Genomic DNA, 26,269 nt, shown 5'->3' on the forward strand with positions numbered 1-26,269 from the left:
GTCGTCGTTTGTGCTGGGCGAAGCGCGCTCTGACATTCCATCCCTCCAAACGAGGTTACTCCAGTTATTTAAGCTCACGCTGTCTCGCGACCGCCTCATCTCACCGCCCTCCTGGCGCCCTGGACGAAGTGGGCGGGAAACGACGGAAGCAATCAGAGTTCGCTCCCTCCAACCCAACCCCGCGTATGGTTGCCTCCACTTTGCCCATGCGCATCAAAGCACCAATCTCCGGGTGTCCCACGCACGCCCCCTGCTCCGTTAGTTGCCTGTTCCAGTCGCGTGCCCTTCCTAAGCAACCACGCAGCCGGCCTTATTTACGGCAGGCGTAAAAAAAGGACGTAAACGCGCCTCCTGGGCGAAGAGGCTGGTAAAGGTAAATGCCGGGTGTTTTTGGTGTGCTTCAGGATTGGCTCTGTTGGGCGGTAGAAGCTTGGCCTCTGGCCGGCGTCGGGTGTCCCTTCGAGTTCAGCCAAAGAAGGTTGACCCGTGTTGAGTCTGTCTGCCTCACCTGCCGCGAGGTGGGTGGGCAATGGTCGTCCTTCTTTTCTCTCTTGCTGAGCCTCGTAGGCTCCTGCGCAAGAGGCAGGGAGGGTGTCGCTTGCGCTGCCTTGTTTTTCCACTCGGAGAGGGCTGCTGCCGTTTATGCCCGGACAAGCTGGCAATCAGTCAGTCCGTCCGTGGAGGGAGCGATGTAATCGGAGCGGGCGTTCTTCAAATGCCGGGGACAAGTCAAAACAACCCTCTCCTCCGCATAGATATAAGCAGAGTGTTTGTGTCAAATACAGGGGTGGCACACATAAAATAAAATGTGCTTCAGCCTTATATAGATTTTCAAGATTGAAATATCTGGTTTGAGTTGCGTTTATATTTTCGACTGCCTGGTGTATTGGAGATGCATCAGCGCTTCGGGCAAAGTGTTAATTGCCATATCGGCTTTCCTTTAACGAAAAGCTAAAATTGGAATCTTGTACATTGTAGAAACCCGCCTTATTTGTAAAATCACAGTACACTTTCCTCTCAAGTCTTTTTGTCACTGAAATTACATTAAGAGTAGCAAGATTTCCTCAGTAGTGTTCTTTTGCCGCTCACTTAAGAAAGTTACATATAAAATTGCAAAATTCTTTTTATTGATTACATTTTCTTTTAGTTATTGTATTTACTGAGTGCCTTAGATTTACTGACATGTGAATCAGTTAACTAATTTTCTGCAAAAGATACACTATATTGCCAAAAGTATTCGCTCACAACTGAATCTGATTATGTGGATGGGTGAGCGAATACTTTTGGCAATATAGTGTATATCAATTACATACTTCGTGATTATATAGAAAGTAATAAAGTCTATATTAGTAAAGACCAGTTTTAAATACTCTTAATTGTTAAATGGAGAAGCTGATAACTTCAAACAATTTGGAATATGAAGTAGGTTACAAACCTATTCCATTGTTTTGAATTTAATTTTCCATACATATCTCTGCAGCCCATAATACTCCTGACATTGGCCCTCCGGTCTCCCCTCTCTTTTTAATGCATTGGCCCTCCGGTCTCCCCTCTCTTTTTAATACATCTGTCATGACGGAAGTGCATCTTCAATGTAATCCTTAACATAATCCATAAATAGTGCTTTCCAGGGAATAGTAAGAAGTTACTAAATGTGGGCAGGACACTTTATTTATGTGGAGATTAAAACAAAGGAAAGCAAATAGGATTAAGAATTTAATGAACAGAAGGGATTTGTTTCTGAAAATTATTTTAAAAATTTGATGACTCCGATCAAGAGATAAACGTTTTACCCATAGGAAGCATGTATTTGAATGTGTTTTCATTTCTAAACTAATCAGTATTAAGGATTACCTTAACTAGTAAAAATCAGAAAGTACTTTTTTGGGATGACTTTCCATCATGTCATTATTTTTCATTTTTATTCTTTATTGTTGTTGGTCGCACAGGCAACCAGATGTTTAGACTGGATTTGGCATTTTTCTTTACCTATTTAGTAGTTCCTAAGTACTTTGTATAGAGAGATATTGTTGAATAATATTAAAGATACTATCATAGGATGTAAGTTTTTCCAAGTAAATCTGCTTTTTGCAATGGACTGATGGTGATTTTGTCAGTGTTGAGGGTGTTCAAGTTATGCTTTAGATATTTTGGAATTACACTCAAGGCACATTATTGTTAGTTAAATTTATATCATAACTTTTCTCCAGGATCTCAAGACAGCTTAGTTGTGAATGTCCTTTCATTTTACTCTCACAATAAACCTGTAAGATGGGTTGGGCTGAAAGAAAATGAGTGTCTCATAGTTACCTGTTGACATTCCATGATCATTCTTCAGTTTCCTCAGTAACAAGCCCCAAACTATAGCTTATTCACTAGACTGTTGCATTTATTTTTTAAAAAAAGGAATATTAAAGTTGATGCAACTATAGCTTGGTTTAATGCATTTACAAATATTCTGGACTTTCAGCTATTGTACTTCTCACCATTAAACACTTCAAAATTTTACAATTTTTTTCTTATATTAATCTAAATACTTTTGTTCCAGGATCTTATGTTTCTTTACAACAATTAAACTTTGTCAGATACAGACTTTAAAGTGAATAAATCCATGAGTGGGAATCGATCACTGAAGAAACGATGTGGGGAATTACATCTGGAATCCCCTGCACGCTATGGTCACGTTCCTTCTACAGGATGTACATTGAGCAAATTGTTTCAGTTGCCAACACCACCTTTATCAAAGCATCAGTTAAAACGATTAGAAGAACACAAATATCAAAGTGCTGGACGGTCCCTACTTGAGCCACTTATGCAAGGTTACTGGGAGTGGTTAGTGCGAAGAGTACCAACTTGGATTGCCCCTAATCTGATTACAATTGTTGGACTGATAATAAACATCTGCACAACCATAATATTAGTATTTTACTGTCCAACAGCAACTGAACAGGTAAGTTAAGATCTCTTAATACTTTTTTGGGATGATGATTTATTTCTATTAATGGATCACTGTTAATTTTATTGGTTTTGTTAATATTCTGTGAAATTTGCAGATTTGTGAGGAAAAAAGGTGAACCACTCTTGTGCAAGATCTTGCTAGCTTGATATTATGGGAATTGTAGCCCAACATATGTGAAAAACATCTATGTAGGGAAGGTACATCTACTATTAAAATGTATTACAAAATACTCTCCTTTAATTCAGTGCCAGTGTAAATTATGAGATATATGCATTTAAACTATGCAGAGGTTTTGTAATGGGCTGAGATAATCTTGAGGAAAAGGAGGAAGAATCACAGTTAAGGCAATGATCAGATGAGGGAAATATCAGCAGAAAACAGATTAAGATTTGAGAAAGCGTTTCTGACTTGACTCTTCTTATTTTCTTTATAATAAAGGCAAGGAGAAATGAGTTAGACACATTCGAAGTTGCAAAATTCTGTTGCTGTAACCCTATAATAAAAATAGTTTTGGTATTCATGACTTTGGCATTCAAGTCTGATTTATCTTAAAGAGCTGACATCTTCAGTTCCATAAAACAATTGTTTGGAGTGTTTGAGGATATACCTGTTTGCAGTTCTTAAGGCAGCTGTATTGTGATTGATACTGGGCAGTTGTCAGTGCCACCCAATCTCAGGATAAGATTCAATAATTTTGAAAAGTTCCAGATACTTGTTAACATTTATCACTGCTTGCTATCAATAACTTTTTGCCTTCCAATCAAAACTCTTTAATATACTGTATATTATATAGCCCAATCAGCATTTAGCTAGTTTATGCTGAGATAGTTGTTCTACTGCTTTTATTCATGAACTATTTAACAGTTACTAAATAGGATTCCTAATTAAACCTTTCATGTGAAAGATGAATAGCTACTCATTTGTAAATATCTTATTTTAAATTGCTATTTGATTAAACTAGTGAAAGTTTGAAAGATTGCTAGTTGTTATCAAATTCATTATCTTATCCTGAGAAAAGATAGTGTGCACCTTAAACACTCCCTAGCTGATGCTTGTGCAGAATACTTTTTTATTAGCATCTCACAGCATTTTGCACTGATAGGAACATGTTTTAAAAAATTAATCTAACCATATCTTTCATTATTTGCTACAAATGGCTAACTCCTTTGATTATTTTTCTCCAAAATTACATTTTAAGAAAGGATATATTTTCCTATTTTATCTTTTCAAGTGATTATATCTTTTTTATAGCTCTACAATGGATTTTTCAAAAAATTTACCCTCTATACAGAGCTGACATTTTACTACTTATGATACTATAATTGGTGGCTAAGCATTTAATACTTAATGAATATTGATGAGGATGTTTCAGATAAAAAATTTGTGGGGAGGGACTAACAGAATGGCAACAGTTGCATTCAAAATAAAAGAAATGCAAAAAGAATTTTAAAACAAGCATATGATCATTTTTCCAATCTTAGCAATAGCAATAGCACTTAAACTTATATACTGCTTCACAGTGCTTTTATAGTCCTCTCTAAGAGGTTTAGAGAATCAGCATATTGTCCCCAACTATCTGGATCCTCATTTTACTCACCTTGGAAGAATGGAAGGCTGAATCAATCTTGAGCCTGGTGAGATTCGATCTGCCAAATTGCAGCAACCAGCAGGCAGCAAAAGTAGCCTGCAGTACTGCATTCTAACCACTGCGCCACTGCAGCTCTGTTAGGTACCCAAAACCAACTAACTTATTTTCTTCTTTATATACTGAGCTCCAACTTCCATATAACAAAGTGAATAGAAGCATATTCTTAATGAAGATTTTTTTCCCTAAAATATCACTCTTCCCCCCCCCAAAAAATGCATTTGCCCCCCAACAAGGCCTTGTTTAAAGGCCTTTAATTAAAGTGGTGACATGTTTGATTGCCTTTAATAATTGTTCTTCTCACATTTGTGGCATTTGCATTTTGTTTCAATTGTATTGTTTTTCCAATATGCTACCTAAAATTGTTATAGTATTTGATGTCCATTTCCAAAATAAATATATTAGTTCTTTTTGCTTTACTTCAACAAACTTTCATTGCTCACATCAGAAATTAGCCATTATCTTTGCATCATTTGCACAGCCTGAAATTTCTCAATTTTTTCATACTTATATGTATTTTTTTCTTGATAGAATGCTTATTGTTTGCTTTAGTTTTTTGCCACTCATTTGTAACTTTCAATTGTCCATTCCATTTTTCCTGTTGAACATAACTATCTTGATATTTGAGACATTAATATTCCAATCCATATTCATTGTTGCATCATGCAGTCCATCTGACAATTGCTGCAAATCATTTGAGTTTTTACCAAAAATATGGTATCATTACCTGCATACCAAAACATATATATATACATTTCTCCAACCAAAATACCTTTATTATCATTACCACAAACATTATTTATTTATCTATAGATGTAAGTATATTAATCAACCAAAGTTTATTATATATCCTTGACGGTGGAATACGCAAATTTACCACCTTCTATTAATCACTTGGTATTTTGGGTAAGTGCTGTATTGTGGAGAAAAGCAGCTTAGGAACAGATTCCTTATTTAGGCAATCTCTCTACTCTGGGAGGGTGGGGTGGGGGTAGGGAAAAATGGCAAGATAAAGTATATTAATTGAAAAAGTCATAAACATGGACATTGGTCATAAAGTTACCTTTTTTTGTCACTGTTGTAACTTTGAACAGTTGTTGTCCAAGGCAGTTGCTAAGCGAGATCTACCTGTTATCTTCAAATAAGCAGCGGAGTTCAAAAGGAGTTTTAAAATCAGTGTGGAGTGCTCAGAGTGCTCAGAGACTTGCACATATGTGGAAAAAATATAACACAGCATCCAAAACCACTTTTTGGGGCTTATTTACAAATTGTTACTGAAATGTGATTCAGGAACCAAATATATTTAAATATTTTACATTCAAATACTTGCAGCATTTCAACAAAACAATTGATGTGCAACAATGGGAATATCAATGGAAGACAAATATTAAATATACCGCAAATATAGTGAACTGTGGAGTACACTTGTTGCCCAATGTGTTTAGCTCAGGACATGATGATGATGACTGCAAATATTACATGCAGAGAAAACTAGTGTAAGATGTTTTATCTTTGGCATATTATTCGGTGCTGATAATCCAATTTCAAAAACTGCTGGAAATGAAATAATCAAGTTGGATCATTTTTTCATACTTGGTGCAGTGTTGGAATTCTGTTAATCTTGGATGATGATTTATTATAGAATGAAACAGATCTTAAAGGTTAATTTTCTTTCCTGTCAGCTGTTTTTCTGCCAAACATCAAACTGTATATTCTTACAAAGTACAGAGCGAGCTTTGATTATGATAACAGGTGCCTGGATATCTTATGCATCATAATTCCTTCTTTAGATGAAGGGCAAATCAACTTGTGCAAGCATGCATCAATGTCAGAAACAAGGCCAATAGAGAGTTTAATTTAATTTGAAAACTGTTTATGGATTAGGATTGCCAACGTGGATTTGCACCACAATCATAGTCTGCTTTCTGTTAAGATAAGGTTTTAAAAATTTAGATGTTCTCTGATTTAATGCAGTAAAGATACACTCTCTCTGATTAGAAAAACTGAATCAGTACTTATATTTGTTATTTTACTAATTTTTGAATATTGATTTAATTTTAAAACTGATTTGTAACTATGTTGATTAAAATCACATTTACATTTTACCATGCACACACACACACACACACACACACACACACACAAACACACACGCGCGCACACAGACACACCATGCACTCTTTAGTTAGTATACCTGAATGTATAAACATATAATCAGGAAAGAAGATTTATGTGTATTTTTAATAAAGTTTAAATGAAGTGGGAGAAAAAAGTAAAGGTGGTAGACTGTAATTGGAAATGATACTTTAAAGTAAAGTTTCACTGGTGTACAAAATTGAATGAATTTTGTCCTTCTAAGGGGCTATAAAATATATTTTAATCCTTTCCTTTAAACTAAGAACTAAGATGTTCTTTTTGACTTCTGTTCCTTCCTCCATTATTAGCAATAAAATCTCAGGTCCAAAAGATTTTTGCCAGAGGCAGCTAAATTCACATTGGCAGACTCTGGAAGCTTTTATGAATCAAGAACCCGGTTATATGAATATGCATAGATATATCTAGTAAACATATTTATCTTTGTGATTATAAAACTTGTTTAAAAGGCACACAAAAGCAACCGGACATTCTTTTTTTAAAAAGGAATGGAGCAGTTCAGCATTGAGACTAATTATGTTTAACCACAGAGACTTTGACATTTAGTTTTACCTTGGAAGTACTACGAAAAATGTATTTAGATACCGATTTGATCAAATTCAACTCTGAAAATCCCCAGATTTTTATTATTGATTCTTTAATTTGGACACAGATGCACAGTTTATATGTTTAGCACGTTTAGTACTCTACATCTGACATAATTGAGATACAACAGAGAGGAATTCCCCCCCTTGCCCCCATTTCTGGTTTGGTTATTTATTTTTGGTAACGATATGGCATCAGAAAAGCTATCAGATAGGAGAACAAATGAAACAAATACAGAGAAATCATTTTATGAACAAATACAGTAAATAATAATAATAATCATAATCATCATCATCATCATCATCCTTTATGTAGTCAACTAATTGGAAGACAGTCTAATCCTGAACAGTTTTAAAGCTTGAAACATGTGGTATTTAAATCTATTATTGTAAACTCTAAGACTAGGGCAATTATAATGCAAATATATGCATGCTTGCATAAAAATATATTCCACTGAAAGTGAGGTTATTCTGAGTGTTAGAACTGTAGCCTGTACAGGTAGTCCTCTACTTACAACAGTTTGTTAATGACCATTCAAAGTTACAGCAACACTGAAAAATCTGATTTATGACCGGTGTTCATAGCCACAACCTTTGCAGCATCCCCATGATCAAGTGACCAAAATTCAGATGCTTGGCAACTGATTCATATTTATAGCTTTTGCTGTGTCTCAGGGTCATGTGATGTCCTTTTGCAACCTTCTGAAAGTAAAGTCAATGGGGAATTCAGATTCCCTTAACAACCAGGTCACTAACTTATCAACTGCAGTGATTCCCTTAACATCTGTCATAAAGAAAAGTTGTAAAATGGGCAAAACGCACTTAACAAATGTCTCACTTAATAACAGAAATTTGGGGCTCAATTGTGGTCGTAAGTCAAGGACTACCTGTATGTACAGTAGTTCCTGCCTATGGAGATTCTCAGTCATCCAGGTCATGGTTGTCCCAAAGGTGCTTTTTCAAGAGGCAACTGGACTTGGGGGGGGGGGGGGGGCTTTTCCGAAGCAAAACATCGTAAAAAAAAATCAAAGTCCAGTTGCCTCTTGAAAAAGCACTTTTGGGACAGCAGTTCCTGCCCTAACAAATAGTTTGGCTAACATAATTTATATTTAAATAAGAATACCATTTCACCATATTAAAAGTTAAAGGAATCCTATGCTATCAAGAAGTGACCTTTTATCATCCAGATTAGAGAATGAGATGGATATCAGGAAAAGGAATCAAGGCTACCTTCCAATTGTGAAGGCTGTTTCCGATTTCCCTGGATACATTATATTTATTATTCAGCAATAGAAATAAATTTATTGGCTGTCATTGCTGAGTATTCTTAAACAACATCTGGCTCATGTAAGCACTGAACTTTAACTTGTGAACAAACCATCATGGCTGGATTCATCTGATGACATGATAGCAGTATTCCAGTATTTGAGGGGCTGCTACAAAGAAGGGGGTCAATTTATTTTCTAAAGCACTAGAAGGCAAGACGAAGAAAAAATGGATGGAGACTAATCAAGGAGAAAAGCAACCTGGAATTAAGGAGAAACTTCCTATCTGTGAGGACAATTAACCAGTGGAACAGCTTGTTGTCAGAAGTTCTGGGTGCTTTGTCACTGGAAGTTTTAAAAAAAAAGACTGGACAACCCCTTGTCTGGAATGGCATAGGGTCTGCTGCTTGAGCAGGGGGATGGACTAAAAGACCTCCCTTCCAACTCCATTCTGATTGATTGATTGATTGATTGATATAATGCTATGCTGTTGGCTAGTTTACAAATTACAGCGGCTGATTTCAGTGTAAATGGTGACAGTAAATAGTGTCAGTTACATAGTATGTGTAACACCAGTACTCCCTGAGCAGTATTGGTTGCTGGTGTCTTGCAGGTGCAATTCATGGTGTTGGTTGCCACCTTTAAAGACCTCCATAGCTTGGGACCAGTTTACCTCAGGGATCATTTTCCCCCCAGTTCTTTGCACCATCCAGTCTGACCCAGCAGGATAGATATACTTCAGGTCCTATTAGCCAGGGAAGGCTAGTTGGTGGGTGCAGGAGGTATGCTTTTTGTGTCATAATGCCCGCTATGTGGAAACTCCTTCCTCTGGAGATTAGCCCAGACCCTGATGACTAAAGGTCCTAAAGACTTAGATATGTGCTCAGGTGCATGATCCCAAGTATTGAAGGGTCCTGTCTCCTGATTGTGTTAACCACCATGGATTGTAATATTCTCCTTAGGTGTTTTTTACTTTCTCTGTTATGATAGAATTTGTTTTTAATATATTCATTGGCTAGAGTTACTTGTTAAGATGGTAGCCGTGCAGATTAAATAAATATGCTGAAACAAAACAAACTAATGTTGTGCATGTTCACCAAACATGGGCAATAATCCTTTAAAATTACAAAACTTGCAAATGATTTAGGTTTAATCTTAATATGCTTTGCTTTGTGTATGCAAGAAATTTCAGAACTGGATATGAATAAAAGAACGAATATTACTTGCATTTTTTCATAACTAATCATGCAGTAGAATAGATTGTCACTATATGAGATTCATGCCTGATTTAAGACCTATACATTTATTTACATGTTGCTGCTTTTTTACATACATTCTCTTTTAGGCACCACCTTGGGCATATATTGCATGTGCTTGTGGCCTTTTCATCTATCAGTCTTTGGATGCAATAGATGGGAAACAGGCAAGAAGAACCAATAGTAGTAGTCCTCTGGGAGAACTATTTGACCATGGCTGTGATTCATTGTCCACAGGTACTGCACTAGATAATGGTCTATTAAGTAATTTATGAGGACAAAACTTTCTAAGATCCTTTGGTGCTCTAATAAGATGAGAATAATGTATCTTGGTTGTATAATTGTCATGCCACAGTTCAGAACTTTGGTAATATATTTTACAAAGGTTCTACATTTGATTAGCTTCATATTAGGAGGTTGTAGCCTCTGGCTGACTTTGTTTGGGAAGCTAAGCCCAGTTTGGCCTGGTTAGTACTTCCATAGAGAACTCCATGGAATGCTAGAGCTCCAGGTTAGGCTGGAGAATCACAAAGTTATCCTGTCAAGCTCAGTTGCAAGGGAATCCCTTTTTAATTTCATACTAAGGGGTTTAAATCTTAGTTTAAGACTGAAATGCTTGAAATATGTGTTTGAATATTTAAATTTCCTTAAAACTTTAAACCATTTCTAAAATTCTGTAAAGAGAAAGAACAGCTGATCCAAAATTAAAGTATTTGCAGACTCTGCGCTTTCAGTGGCTCTCTTGCTCTTTTATCAATGTTCTGTGTAAAACATGGACACATATAAAACACATTCTGATATCCCCCTAAATTGCAGCCCTGGAACCTTATGGTGTAAGTTTTCTGGTGAAGAAAGACTAAAGTTAAAGTAATCACATGAATTTTGGAGGAGGAGAGCTTGATACTGAATTTGTGTGTGCATGTGTGTGTGTGTTCAGATGCGCCTGCCCACGCATACGGATATGTATGACTTTGTGACAGACTCAATTTCATTTTATTTATGTCTACTTTTGATCAGTTCATCTGTTTGCTCTCAGAGATCAGATGCACCTCCAAACTGTGCCCTGTCACTCAAGTATAGAACTGTTCATCGCATTTCACCCAAGGCAGTCTTCATAGTGTACCTGTATTGTGATTCATATGCTAGACCATGAAGAAGTGGCTCAAATACAATTTTTCTTTTCTGTTTGGACCATTTTGTCATTGAAACCTGATGCACTGTTGATAAACCAGGAATTAAATTCTTGCTAAAGATTATTTACCTTTTCTCACCACTGTATTAAGCTACTATCAAGCTATCCCCACGAGAGCCAATTTGGTACAGTGATTAAAGGTATGATACTGTGAGTTCTAGTCCTGCTGTAGGCGCAAAGCCAGCTGGGTGATTTTGGGACAGGTATTCACTCTCAGCCCTGGGATCAAAACAAAGGCAAGTGATTTCTCAAGATGTTACCAAAAAAACCTGTGTGGATTTGTACAGGCAATCATAATAGTTAAGATTGACTCAAAATCACACACCTGTGCAAAACCAAATAAAATAAAATTATTACAAAAACTGCTTAAACCAAAACCTCATGCCACAGGTCAATACTTTGATAATACATTTACAAAAATAAAGAGTATTCTAAAATCATCCTGTTAGAATATTGTTTTAATGGTTCATCTTAATTGTATGCTTTGCTGTATTATGATAGAAAGAAATAGTAAGAATACTGTTGTAGCTATTGCAGCATAAGATGTTATTTGTCTATGAATAAATGATAACAAATTACATAGTTGCTATTTTTTGCGGTACTGTACATTTACTAATTTCTCCTGCCTTTCTATGATCAAATTGGGCTGGTATTTGGTTTTGGGTGGTGCTTTTGGTAGATATTAACTGTTAATAACACAACCAGCAAAAGAGCTGCAACACGACAATAATGATTGTGAATATTTATTTATAAAGTACTCCAAGGAGGATGCATGTTACTTAAAAGCAACTGTACATCAGCTGCTTTTAGAATATTTGCTTCAATGGCTAGGCTGTACCTTTCCTAATTAGATTGGATATAATATGTTCAAAATTCTGCAATATTTTCTATAATAATAGAAAAATAAGGTTAAAAACTTTTCTCTGTTGCGTATTATAGAAAACAGTGTATGAATGTTTCAAAGAGTAGTACAACAAATATGGGATCTAATTCTTGTTTTCTTTTCTATTTAGAATCATGTTGCTGAATTATGAAAATGAATCAAATAAATGCACTTTTTTATTTTATCACAGTCAGACTTTCCATATTCCCCATCATGGTTAAAGAATTATCAAGTGGGGAATGCAGATCAAGAAAGTTCTCATCCAATACTGAGATTCAAAGGAAATAAAATTCAGTTCAAATCAGATATTTGAAACTAGGCTTGATTTGAACCAAACTGATTTTAAAAATAATCATGCACTGTATTGGGAATGATCCAAATTCTTGCAGCTAGCTTATTTTTATGACTGAGTGGAACAAAATAACAGTAATGGAGACCATTTAGAAATATTAACTCCTGGCAGATAGTTTCAGGGATTGCATTATAATAAATATTTGCTATATTGCCCTGTGCCTCTAATGAGCTGTGAAGGATATCTAACAACAAATCTAAAGAGAAAATATAATGAGTTAAAACGGACAGGTTTTTAAAAGCTTTCAAATGCTAATTAAAAAATAAATTCTTACTACTAAAGAATAAACAGTTCTAGACTCCTTGTCAGCTTGTTTCTCTGAAATGTCAATCTCTGGAATTGGCATGGCTTATTAGTTAGCTACTCACCTTACAATCAGAAGACCCAATTAGTCTTCATTCCTCCCCCACAGCTTTGATCATATGGAAGGACTATAAACAGAAAGTATAGTAAATCCATAGCATCTTTAAATCTCCTAAGCAGGCTGCTTTAGAAACTTGATTACTATTCAGACTGAATACTTCAAAGTTTTGGCTGTAGGGTAACAAAGGCAAGATATTGAAATTAGGTTTTCTGTAAATAGTCAAATATTGCTAATGGTATAATTGTATGCATGCCTTGAAAACTCATTAAATTGAATATTGTTAGATTTTTATCCTCGTTCTTTATTTATATTTACATTTATGTAAATACACTCTCTCACACATTCTTAAAGGTATATAAACCTCAAGGCAGCAAACATATCTAATGCGCCTACCTCTTATTTTTCTCACAACAGCAACCCTGTGAGATGGATTAAGCTGAGAGAGAATAACTGGTCCCAAATCACCCAACTGGTTTACATGCTTAAGGGAGGCTTAGAAGTTACAGACTCTGGTTTCTAGGCCAGCATCTTAACCACTACACCAAAATGTACTTTAAGAATTTTTTAATTTATTTTAAAACTGAGTGAATTCACATGTAACTGAGCATCTAGTATCGTTTCTAATATAGTTAATTAAGAGTTCTGAAATTTGTTGTCATGTATACTGTTTATGTTTATTTATAGTGTCATTATGTTAGCACAAAATATTAACCATTTGTGGAAATCTTATTTTTAATCTTGCACAAGTGTAAAATGTAATTGATAACCCTTACAAAGGTTGTAGACAATTCTGTATGCCTTCTGTAGTAAATGTTTGTTGTGAATCTTATACTTTCCAGAATCCATCAGAAATATAAGTGATTGAGAGGACAATTTACATATTAGAAGTTATTAAACAGCCATAATGATCCATTAGCGAATATGTGCATTTTCTACCCCTTAGTTTTAATTTATTTTATCTTCAGTCTTCGTGGTTTTGGGAACGTGTATCGCTGTGCAACTGGGGACAAATCCTGACTGGATGTTTTTCTGCTGTTTTGCTGGGACATTCATGTTTTACTGTGCACACTGGCAGACATATGTCTCTGGAACAATGCGCTTTGGAATGTAAGTAATGTAGCTGAGAGAAATATTTTGCTATCTTACCTATCTTTTTACAGTTGTAAAATGAAACCTTATATAAACAATTTTAAATGTTTACATCTGTTGTTTAAATTCCGGGCCGGCTAGATGCAGTAACAACTGATTTTGCATATTTAGAAAAAAAATCATTTTTAAAAAATATATTTTCTTCCTTGAATGAGAACATCTGGTTTGCCCATCACTTACTATGGAATTAACAGTGTCTGTCTGTATGATGAATAGTGAATTAGGTCATAATAGCATGATAGATGTGTGAAAGTTAGATCTGAATTTCTTTTTTCAAAAGCTACAAAGTCACTGCTTGACTTCATTGGTTCATGCTTCTAATTGTACAACTTTTTCATCCCAAAGGTAATTGCTAATTTAGAAATAGTGTTCATACATTTTGTCTCTCATCTCTTGGTTGCAAGGCTAAAAAGCATTGGGTGTGCAAATGACACAAACCCATAGTATACTATAATTTGTTTCATTTCAATTTAGTCTGTAGGAATCCAGCCACTGTTATTTTTATAAAGGATAATTTAATATTTTAATATATTAGATAAAGCAATCCAGTTTGTCAACAACCCACACTTTATTAAGCAGTGGCAGTGTGTACAAATTTCATCATTTAAGTGGGTACAAATAAATATAAATTAAATTAATATAAATTAAATGAAATATCTTCATAGATTTTTCTTGTGATTTATTGAACAATATTTAAGTTATTTGTTTTATTTATTTATTTATATGCCACACTCTTAAATAAATAACTCAAGGCGGCAAACATATTTCCCTCCTCCTATTTTGTCTATATTAACAATCCTGTGATGTAAATTGGGTTGAAAGAGAGTGACTGGCCCAAAGTCACCCAGCTGGTTTTTCATGTCTAAGATGGGACTGGAACTCACAGTTTCTGGTTTCTAGCCTGGTGCCTTAATCAAGTCTAAGACAAATATTTAAAGAATCTGATGTGACTAAAACTTTATATGTTTTTTGTTTTAGACATACGATTGGGCTATCTAAGTGTAAAATGTACTATTTTTAAAGTAATAAAATAATACCACTGAAATGTTGCCATTAAAATATATTCAATTTCAAAGTACTTTATAACCCATTGTTTTCTGTTCAGATATGATTTTATGTGAGTGTTACAGAGATGGTCATAACATAAATTTAAAAAAAATTCATACATTCTTAGAGGTGATCATTTCTCCTCTCTCGATGGTTTTTGTAAGCCAAGTTTGGAATTACTGCTATAGATTATGTAAAGGATTACATGAGGCTAATATGGAGTTGATCTTAAAATTTTAAACTTTGTTTAGCAACTGTTAAAGGAATTATATATTGCTTCAAAATATTTCTAGTCTCCCTCTTTTAAATTACTGATTGCAATTCATGACACTTGGGGTTTTGCAGTGGAGTTCACCTAATGGAGATTACAATTGTTGTTTTCTTCTCTTTTTAATTTTAACCTTGTAACTTTTTAAAGATTTCCCATGATTTTGAATCAGTTTCTTCATTTATGAGTAAAAATTTGCAGGCACGTAACTTTCAAACTGAAATGTTTTCCCCCTCACTCTTAGATTTGATGTTACTGAGTCTGATGTCTGTATTATAATAATTCACCTCCTAACAGGATTTCTTGGATCTGATTTTTGGAATGATACGGTAAATGATAACAATTGGTTTTTCCTGGGAAGCAGTGGTGTAAATTCTATGGAGGCAGCCCTTTTTTGTCATGCACACTAAAACTGAAAAAGGCAATTGTTTTACTAATGATATTTTCCAGACATTTGTTTCAATATATGATGATCTATAATAGCTCAATAGAAGACACATTCAGTCAGATTATAAAGCTTCCTTCTGCCCTCATTTTAAAAAAATACTTTGTTTTGAAACATGGATGTTTTCTTCCTTTTTTTGTGTGTAAAATATACAGAACTGACATAATCTCAAGAAAAAAGTGATGGAATGTTGGAGCAACTCATTATGTATAATCAGAATAAATTTTGTTCTTTTGTTAGAAACCTTTCCACCAGGAAAAAGAATTACGGAGATAGCTACTTAGAAATATACACTCACACTTTGATTAGCTACTACATTCATTTATGACCATTCGCAAATATGAGGCTTATAAAAAAAAAATCCAACCCACTTGTGTATATTTGCAATCAAATTTTGTACAGCTGACACTAACCCACACTGAAGGACAGTAATGCTGACAGCAGTAAAAATAGAACTTTATCTAAATGAGATAGCAGCAGCTAGTAATCTTCACAGCAACTCTCTCCCTATTTCTGTTACATAGTTCACATAGTGACCATTTTGCTTAATGACCTGTTTATTGAAACAAAACGTTGTCACTAAATGAGGAATGGGCATATTTATGTTCATACAAATATTCTCATTCATCCTTTGCAGTTCCTTGACCTCAAGCTTAAGAAAGAATCTAGTCTCCTTTCCAAAATGTATAACAAGTAAATTTCTTATAAGTTTAAATACTGTCATCTATCACTTCTTTCTAAAATACTAGGAAAAAACATTTTTTAGTTGTGCCAAGTTTTTGTTATTTTGTGATGTCCATTACAAAAATGGTTTTTAACAGTTCTAATGGGGCATGTTGTTATAAACATAATCTTATATAAGCAAGTATATTTATTCCTTGAATTCATTTCCTTCAGACTGATAATTGCAAATGAGTTCCAGAGAGAACTGTGGGAAATCCAGGGGGCCTTGCTGCATGATCCTGCCAAAGCTCTGGTTATATCCTGGAACCAAAGGGCAGCCAAAATTTTGAATAGTATTGTGCCTATGTGGCTTCTCTTTACCCTTTGATCCCAACACTCTTCATGGTTCACAGGAGAACTACAAGTTCTGAAAAGGGCTAAATGACTAATAGAGCACTTCTGAAGGAAAACAAGATATGAATCCCACTGTACACAAGTAAGAGCTGCTATTAAGGCATACCTCATGGCAGTAAGAGTGACAGAACTCCATTATTTCTTGCTCTTACTGCATCTGCAGAGTGTTACCCAATGACCCTGTTCAGAATAATCCAGTCCCTCTAGGAACTGAATTGGGAGTTCCTGCAGTCAGTCACCCAAGCCCTGGTGATCCCTGATTTGTACTACTGAAACAGGCTCTGTATTGGTCTACCTTGAAGAGTATCCAGAAGCTTCTGCTGGTGCATAATGCAGCTGGAGTTTTAAAGACCCAGAGTGGCCCATATTACACTTGCCAGTTTCCTTCTGGGTCCAATTCAAAGTGTTGGTTATCATCTATAAAGACCTTCATGGCAAGGATCCAGGTTATCTGACGAAATCGCTAATTCCAGTGGGATTAGCCCACATTGGCAGAAGAGACATGCTACAGATCTCATCAGTCAAGGAATTTCAAATGTCAGGATCCAGGAGAAGAGCCTTTTCTGCTGTGGCACCCACCCTCCAAGATGAGATCTTCACCCTCCCTTCTGGTCTTCTGAAAGGGCTTGAAGACCTGGCTCTGCCAGCTGACCTGGAGCCCCAATGGGAGAGTGACATCTTGGAGGTCGTTAATGGATTGGTCAAACCTCACCCCTTTCCTATGCACACTTTGCTCCCTTCCTCTCCATCTTGATCAATTGAATTTTAACAAATTTAAATTTATAGTTCTCATTTATTGTTTTGATTTGTTATAATGTATGACTGTTGCAACAGCAATTGGGCAGCATAATAAAGAAATAAATTTCTACAAATATTGATTTTGAAAAGGAAAACCTCATACAGAACTCATTTCCAAAATAACATGATTGGTATATTGACAGCTCGAAATGTTAATCCTTTTAACGACAGATTAAAATGAGATATTTGCAATAGCTGCAATTCAGATATGATTTCTTGCAGTACAAAATATGAATGAGAGTTTGTATATTTGGGGAAGAAGAGTTCAAATAAATCTTTCAGACTATCATGCAGATATTTATTGTTTCTACTCTATGGAAGGAAATAGCAATATGCATATGACATAAGAAAATGTGGATCATTGATGAGAGGAATATGAGACATAAATCAACGTGAAGTATTGCAGAACACTATTTGACGCCTACATGGAATTCCTTAATTCTTTTATGACTCAAAAAGTAGCCAAAGTATTAAAAAGACTTTAAATTACCAGATAATTGGGATAATAATTAGAATGTATTTGTTTCTTAAGTTTTACAACTATATTTAATCTTGGTTGTAATAGTATCATCCCATGAAAATATCAAATGCTAAAAGCAGTTTGCTAAAGCCCACAGATCAAATGCAATTGAGGCAGTGAGTTTTGTAGTTTGAAAAATGTGTAAAACTTATATTATTCAGTGCAATCAACAACATCTTAAAAAATGTTTCTCAAATTCTATGGTCACAGTCTACGGGACAGCTGACATATTTTTGCTATCAAAATAGAATATTCTTTATCTTCTCAGATTTTTAAATAGTTAGTTAGTTGTAGTTGTAGTTAAGTTTATTTATAGGCCGCCCTTTTCCCTGAGGGGACTCAGGGCGGCTAACAACTTGTATGGGAGGGGGAAACATACAATGACATATAAACACAATGTATAATTAAAACCAAGCAACATTCATTCAACATTCGGGTGGGGGCAAATAATAGGCAAATGTGAACTGTGAACACTGGATAAATTAGAGACCTAGGATCAAACATAGAATGTAGCACTGCATTAAAATAATCAAGACAGTTTACAGAATATTTAAAATGAACAAGGAAGGAAGACACCCAAATGGAGGCAAAGTAAAATCACCAACATATTATATAAGATTGAGGTGTAATACATATCTTTCCTCCCACAACCCTGGCATCCATATTTATGTGGCTCAAAGTAATTTTATCATTAAAACTTAAATAAACCCAGTCATATTTAAAGCAAATTCAATTATATATTTAGTATTTTATTACCAGTCACTTCTTACAACATTTTTATTTAAGAAAATGTATATGGCCATCCAACTCACTCTCAGTGACTCTATCACTTAACAGATACATTATATTGCCAAAAGTATTCGCTCACCCGTCCACATAATCGGACTCAGTTGTGAGCGAATACTTTTGGCAATATAGTGTATGTCTACCTACTGCATATATGATATCTAAAGGGTATCTGTTGTCATTTTGGATACAATAGTATTTTTTGACTGAATGGTATTTCAGTCACCAATCTAAGGTTTGGAAATATTGTAGTTGTTACCTAATTATCTGAAGTCATATATTTGGTGTATAAATTGATGGAAAATGAAGGTGTTTGTTATTAGGAATATCAGCTTAGGTTGCTCCATTTGTAATAATAGTATTTCACTACACTTCTAAATGTGAATGCTCTAAGTGTGATCTTCAGATGCTGATTATTATAGAACTTCTTTTATATAGGACACAAATATATATAAACAGTTTTGAAAAAATATTGTGGTGTTTGACTTCATGTGCAGTTTCATTATGGCCATCTGGCATGCCTGCCATTCCTACAATTTTAGCTGTTGTTTTTTTCCTCCTAAATTCCTGTAACATCTTATTTTTTTTCTTTTTGTCTGATATATGATCTATGCAAGGTTGCTTAATCTAATTTGATATATATGCATGTCTTTTGATGTATGGATCTGTGTACCTGTCTCTGGGGTTGAATATAGGTATAAAATATATGTAAGAGTTCTTGCCAGGACTTAGATTTCTATTTGAACTTTCTGAAACAATAATTGGATATTAGTGGATAATTCCCAAATAACCCATATTACCCACCATATCATAAACTAGCTATTGTGCTACTAGTGGTCAAATATCAAATACACTTTTCAGAAATTATCAACTGCACATTTAAACATTTGCTTTCATTCTTTACATATGAAATGGCCTACATTTATGTTAAATACAATAATATTTTCCTAAGCAATTGTACTTTGGGGGCTTGAAACATCATAAAAAGTGGAAGATGTCTTTTTGTTGGTGTATGTCAAGATGTGCATTTTATCTGTACTACATTTATTTTTCTGAATATCACGGATTCTCCTGAGAAATGAGTGTTTTGTTGGCAGGAAGAAATGTGGTTTGGCACTTGCAGATCAAAGCTTTATCTTTGCCTTAAGCTCAAGAAGAACTTGGAAGAAGGATGGTAGCCAGGAAGAATGGCATGTTTGGAATAAAAAAAAAAGCACAAATTAGCCTGAAGAGAGATGCCTTGAATTTCTATGAATGGGCAAGAGCATAGGCAAGCACTTACTGCCCTGGGTTGCACGGACCCCAATACTTTTCATATATATCCAAGCTTTCTTCAAAAGTTGTTAATAAATTGTAATATAACATCTGTATAATATTCAAGTTAACTGTACAAGTAGTCCTCAACTTACAACCCTTCATTTAGTGATTATTCAGATGGCACTGAAAAATATAACTTATGCCTAGTTTTCACACTTACAATTATTGCAGCATTCCTTATTGTTGTTAGTTGCAAAGTTGCGTCTCGCCCACCCCATGGACAATGTTCCTCCAGGCCTTCCTGTCCTTTACCATCCTCTGGAGTCCATTTTAAGCTCACATCTACTGCTTCGGTGACCCAATCCAGCCACCTTATTCTTTGTCATTCCTTTCTTTTGCCCTCAATCTTTCCCAGCATTAGGCTCTTCTCCAGTGAGTCCTTCCTTCTCATTAGGTGGCCAAAGTATTTGAGTTTCATCTTCAGGATCTGGCCTTCTAAAAAGCAGTCAGGGTTGATCTCCTCTAGGACTGACTGGTTTCATCACCTTGCAGTCCAAGGGATTCACAGGAGTCTTCTCCAGCACCATAGTTCAAAGGCAGCATCTCCATGATCATGTTATTAAAATTTGGGCACTTGGCAAGTGGAATGTATTTATGACAGTTGCATTGTCATGCAATCACCATTTGTATCCTTCCCAACTGGCTTCTGATAAGCAAAGTCAATGGGAGAAGCCAAGTTCACTCAACAACCAGATGGCTCATTTAACAACTGCAGTGATTTGCTTAACAACTATTGTACTCACTTGCTCTGAGATTGAAGTTTTGGGCTCAGTTATGGTTGCAAGTCAAGGACTACCTGTATTTAATTAAAGTACATTAAATAAAATTGAATTTACTCTTTATACTACTTTTACCTGTTCCATTATCTTGATTCTACCTATGTTTAAAGGACAGTTTCCAGAGGCCAAAGACCAACTGTGGTTCTTGGCCTGAAAAAAATTGTACATCTTTGAGGAAGAGCTTTACATGGGACACACAGACGGAATAGACCAAAAGTATGATGTGATGATTCATACACCAACTTAAAACTATGATTTCAAATTGTGATTACTTATGGGTTCACATAGTCAATCTTCATTTAGCATAATCTGTTTATTTAAAGCGTCATGACTCAATTCACTGAAGTCAGCAGTATTAAAAAATTAAATCGCTACAGAATGAAAGAAGAAAGATATCCATTGAATTCATTATTTTTCTTAAAAGCTTTCTATCTAAATTCTTTTTACTGGTAGGCAAGGTTTAAATTTCTACAACTTCTTGTCATTGTTTGGTATAAATAAAACTTTTAACATTCCTACCTGCACTTCTGTACAGCCAAAGGATTGGTCGGAAGGAAAATTCTGAACGTTTCTCTTGTAACTAAATCATTCAATGTAATGAGAAAGTCACATTTACATTTTAGAACCAACTTGAGTGTTGTAGAAATTTAAACCATTGCTGGTTCTCTATTTATCACCTATGTGCTCTTATGGCAATTTAGAGGTGTGGCATTGACGACTCTGACTGAATAAAACAGGAGAATATACTGTAAATTAATACATACAAATAAACTAGCTCTGTACTGTTAAGCCAATGAGCTGCATTAGTTATATATTTTTAAAAAATATTTTGCTTTATTTTTTTCCTCTTGTTCCACTTATTCTTTGTTTCCTCTCTCTTACCTTGTGCATGATAAACAAGAGCTGCTGTGCCTGCAAAATTATTTAAAATTGCTTTGAGTAATTCTTCTTTTTTGGCTTTTTTTGTACCTAATCAGAATTGATGTGACTGAGGTGCAAGTCTTCATAATAAGCATGCATTTACTGGCAGCGATTGGAGGACCTACATTTTGGCAAACTATGGTAATTTTGTCCATCTCTATCTTATATCTTTTAGTCTTCTATTCTAGAGAAATTCATTTCTCTATATATTTATATTATTCTTATTTTTGTTGGAAAGATTTTAATAAAATGCTGGGATTCAGTCAAAATCTCTTCCATAAGAAATCATTTTGACTGGTATCTAAACAGGTTATACTAATATACTGGATAATTCAGTGGCACATACTAGTAGACTGTAGATGCATAAATTAAAAATTGATAGATTGGTAAACCTATGCATCATTTGGAGAGAGGCTTTGCATAGTACTAGGATTATGCAAGGAATGGAAAGTACATTTTCTTTCTAACCCAGAATAAACCATTATATTCCAGAAGTTATGCTGAATCATTTCAGTTAGCCATGATTCAGCAGAAACAAAACTAGAATATTTTGATTGTTCTAGCTATTAGGTGATCAAAATCTGGAACAACCCCTGAGTATTTGATGGGTGAGTATAGCAAGGGCTGTCCCCCTTTCACTCTTTCTTTTCAGTAGCCTTCAGTGAGTTATATCCTATCAGCTTCACCTCCAGTCTCTACCACCTGTGTTCAGACTCCTTAGCCACTGCTAACGTTTTTGGTTTTTTTCTTAACTCCACTCCCAACCAATCACATTTTGATTTCTAACTAATGGAAAAAAGGGCCCATTTTGTTCCACATATAGACAAAGCTCAAGCATGGAACACCTAAGACCAGCTGTTCTGTTCAGTTTATGCATGGAGTATTATGTACAGTCTTAGATAGCCCCTTTCCAAACATGCAGTTTTGAATATTGAGGCAATGTGTGAGGCTTTTTCCCAATCTTTGGCCGGGGTGGGTGGGTGGGGAGAGACAAAGTAACCCTAACAAGCCTTTGAGAGACATGCCTGTCTCGACCCTCAGCTGTGGATTCAGAGGGACAGCTTGCAAAGAATCTCCAATTGGCATGCATAAATCATCTAATGTAAGTCTTATACTACAAATGCAATTCAAACAATGGTAAAGAAACAACTAACACGATAATTTGGCTGCCCTAGATGCTTGAACATGTTGTTTTATCTATAACAATTGTTTGTGTCATATGTTTGTAAGTTATCTAAATATTGAAAATGAATAATTGGTGAATATTATAATATATATTACAGTAAAAGCAAATAAAATAACAAATTATTTTAAAAGTTGCTGAAATGCTCATTTCAAACAATATTTCTTTCATTTGGTACCCTTAGCTACTTAAATTGTTTTTTATATTGGGTAAAAAAAGGCATAGTACTAGGTGTACTAAATAAAGAAAAATACTGTATATATCAGTATATACTCAAACATTCTACTTTTCTTTCTGTATCACTTTATGTTTACATGATAGTTGCACAAAATGCATTCTAATGGTATTATTGAAGTATTCTGTCCAAAAGTTAAAAGAGAAACAAACTGAATGGGACAGCAGCCTTCTTTACCACATTTCATACTAGTGTAGTCCTAGAATATTCAGAAAGAGATTTACAATGTATTGTTGTGGCCTCCCTTCGGTTTTGTTCATCTTAACATGTGAGTGAATAATGAAATGTCTGTAGTCTCTAAAAACCAAATGAATGAAGGCACAAATGCTTACAGCGTGATGAGGAAGAAGTATTTTTTTTACTTTGCATCAGTCTTTGTAAGGGAAATGGATGCTGGAACTGCTCATGTGTGATGTATGCTGCCATTATACAATTTAAAAAAGCTATCTGTTTCATGAGAAAATGTATTAAATACATGGAACAAATATTATGCCATAAATAAGAAGTTGGATAATAGGCTCACTAATACAGTTACAAACAGGATGGTTTTAGATCACGCACACTGCAAATAAATGAGAGGGCTTACAGCTTACCCATGCTAATATTTAGTTTGTAAAAAAAACATTACCAGCTTGTGTGAAATACATAACTTTGATATTTTATGCAATATATTTTATATTTGAAAAAGGCATCTAGAATCCCAAGAATTTTATTTTTCTTGGGGGCAGGCCGACCACAAAAGAATTGCAGCTAATTTTGGCATGGCTATTACAATTGCGCTATTTTTTGCAATTGTGTAAACACTGCCTTACTGTATATACATAACCATATACACACTTGCCTATATATAACTTGCCTTACCTTAATGAACACTATAATATTTATTTCTGAGAAAGCCTATATTAGAATGATAATGTAAGAAAATAAAAGTCATGTAGAATAAGTACAGCAGACCATCCACCTATAGCCCATTATTTGAAAATTATGTTTATAATTGAAAAATGGAAACATTTCTTCACATGATACCATTTAGTGTATAAAGTTTAAATGCCTGTTTTGTGTGCAGAAGGGAGTAGGTTCAATTATCTTCAGACTGGTCTAAAATTCCACAGAGCCATTGCAATGTTACTCTACTGTAGTATTCTATGTTCTTATGAAACTAACAACAATTGGATAATGTAAATTATTGTAGGTCAAGCCATCATTATTATCCATTAATCCTTGTTTACAAGTAGTTCTTGTTGTAAACTACTTGTTTACAAGTAGTTCTGACCATCAGTTGCTATACATGGAACCATGATTCCATATCAATGCCACCTGCTTTGTTCTGTCCAGAATACTACAAAATTATCCATTATTGCATTCACATGCAGCTCTTTTTTTTTCTTTTATGCCTGTGACATAGAATTTTGGAATATATCCAAAGATCTTTTCCTCATTCTTCTGTGAATTTCAAAGAGCTTTCTTCCCTGAACACACAATTATTTTCATTATGCCATTTCTTACTTCAAAGACAATATCTATTATAACAATTAAATCTTGGTTCCTGATTATGCTGAAATAGGCATTCAAATGTTTAGTCCTTCCATTCAGTTATTATGGTCACATATAGGTCTAGTATTTCATAGAAATAAAAAAAAACTCTGAAAGGTAAAGTAATATATTCCAAAGGTTTTTTTAAAGCCCTGTTCCAGAAAATTCCTGGATACAGATTTAGAAAAGTGGAATGTTTTGAGTTCATTTGAAATCTAAATCTAAAATAAAATAAAATTAACATTAAATATTTAAACTGTTTTAATATTTTCCTTTCTTGTTAAGATTCCAGTGTTAAACATTCACATGAAAATACTTCCAGCTATTTGTACAGTAGCAGGAACCATATTCTCTTGTACAAACTACTTTGGTGTGATCTTCACAGGTGGAGTTGGCAAAAATGGATCAACTATAGCAGTAAGCGCTTTTCTGTTTTGTTTTGTATTTTAATGTACATTATTCTTCTATTTTCTCTTCTGTATAATCCTTCCTTCCTTTCTTTTTTCCCCCAAAGGCTCATAGGGGTTATTTAAAGAAAAATCAGTTCATTTGACGGGGAAATTAGTGTCAGGCATTTGAAGAGGAAATGAGTGTCAGTAAAAATTAACATTAAAATAATAAATTCTCAATAGCATCGTAACATATTTTTAAAAAAACAAAGTTCTGTGTTCTCCAGTGCATCCTAACATTCAAAGCATGTCCTTCTGGATTAGATGAGAAGCCAAACTCAGAACAAAAGAGGTAGACTGGATCTCTATGGTCAGGCACAGGGTTTGCAATAAATATCAGTTTCCTAGTTTTGAGTTGTCATCAGATGTCATTCTCAAGCAAAATTACTTGGGTCAATCTGATTCTATATGATTTAAAATAAAATAGTCTTATTTTAAAAATTTTGAAGACTAATTAATAAGATCCTACACTACATTATTAGTAAAGGAAAGAATATACAGCATCTAAATAAAAATTCCAATATAATATAGTGACTAAGAAAAGAATTTATATGTTATAGAAGTGCATCATTTTCTATTACAAATTTCAAACTTCTTATCAGAGATTGATTTTATACATTTTCATAACATAAAACACATCACAGTCAAGAGTGTTTGTTCATACTCCTTTGGTTATTAGAACACCACTGATCTAAAAATAAACTAAGACCAGTTGTCTTTGGAGCATATTTTGCATTAATTTAGATGAGTGTTTAATATATACAGTGGTGTTTAAAAGATTATGAACTCTTTTAAATGTTCAGTATTTCTGCATGTTTGACCTAAAATATGATCTGTTCCCCACACAAATCCTGAACTAGATTACCCAATTAAACAAATGAGTAAAAAATGCACATGTTCATTTATTTAATTAGGAAAATGATTGAAAACTGTATGTTTGTGTTTGGCAAAATGTGTAAACCTCTAGGATTATCAGTTCATTTGAAGGGGAAATGAGTGTCAGGCATTTCAGGCAATGGGGTGATGATCAGGTGTGGCTGTAAGAAGTTCTGCCTTATTTAAACAAAATAATTCTGGGGTACCAGTATCAAAGTCTGATCTTTGCAAC

At 34.6% G+C, this 26,269-nt stretch overlaps 1 protein-coding gene across 4 annotated transcripts in view; it reads left to right on the forward strand.

Annotated features, from left to right (window-relative positions):
• Window positions 1-221: 221 nt before the first annotated feature.
• The window catches only part of CEPT1 (choline/ethanolamine phosphotransferase 1), a 51,864-nt gene continuing 25,816 nt past the window's right edge, over window positions 222-26,269 (forward strand). For 2 of the 4 annotated variants that reach the window (XM_087720233.1, XM_087720232.1), the window contains exons 1-6: window positions 223-373; window positions 2,549-2,950; window positions 9,953-10,100; window positions 13,620-13,761; window positions 21,818-21,902; window positions 24,998-25,129. In XM_087720233.1, the coding sequence (XP_087576359.1) occupies window positions 2,612-2,950; window positions 9,953-10,100; window positions 13,620-13,761; window positions 21,818-21,902; window positions 24,998-25,129 (846 nt within the window). In that variant the 5' untranslated portion in view covers window positions 223-373; window positions 2,549-2,611. Of the gene's footprint in view, window positions 374-2,548; window positions 2,951-9,952; window positions 10,101-13,619; window positions 13,762-15,362; window positions 15,448-21,817; window positions 21,903-24,997; window positions 25,130-26,269 lie in introns of all 4 variants that reach the window. The other 2 variants (XM_087720231.1, XM_087720234.1) reach the window with 2 other exon arrangements.

Source organism: Thamnophis sirtalis, unplaced genomic scaffold, assembly GCF_051295495.1.
Source record: "Thamnophis sirtalis isolate CommonGarterSnake01/CBP01778 unplaced genomic scaffold, rThaSir2_p1.2 scaffold_7, whole genome shotgun sequence".
NCBI lineage: Eukaryota > Metazoa > Chordata > Lepidosauria > Squamata > Natricidae > Thamnophis > Thamnophis sirtalis.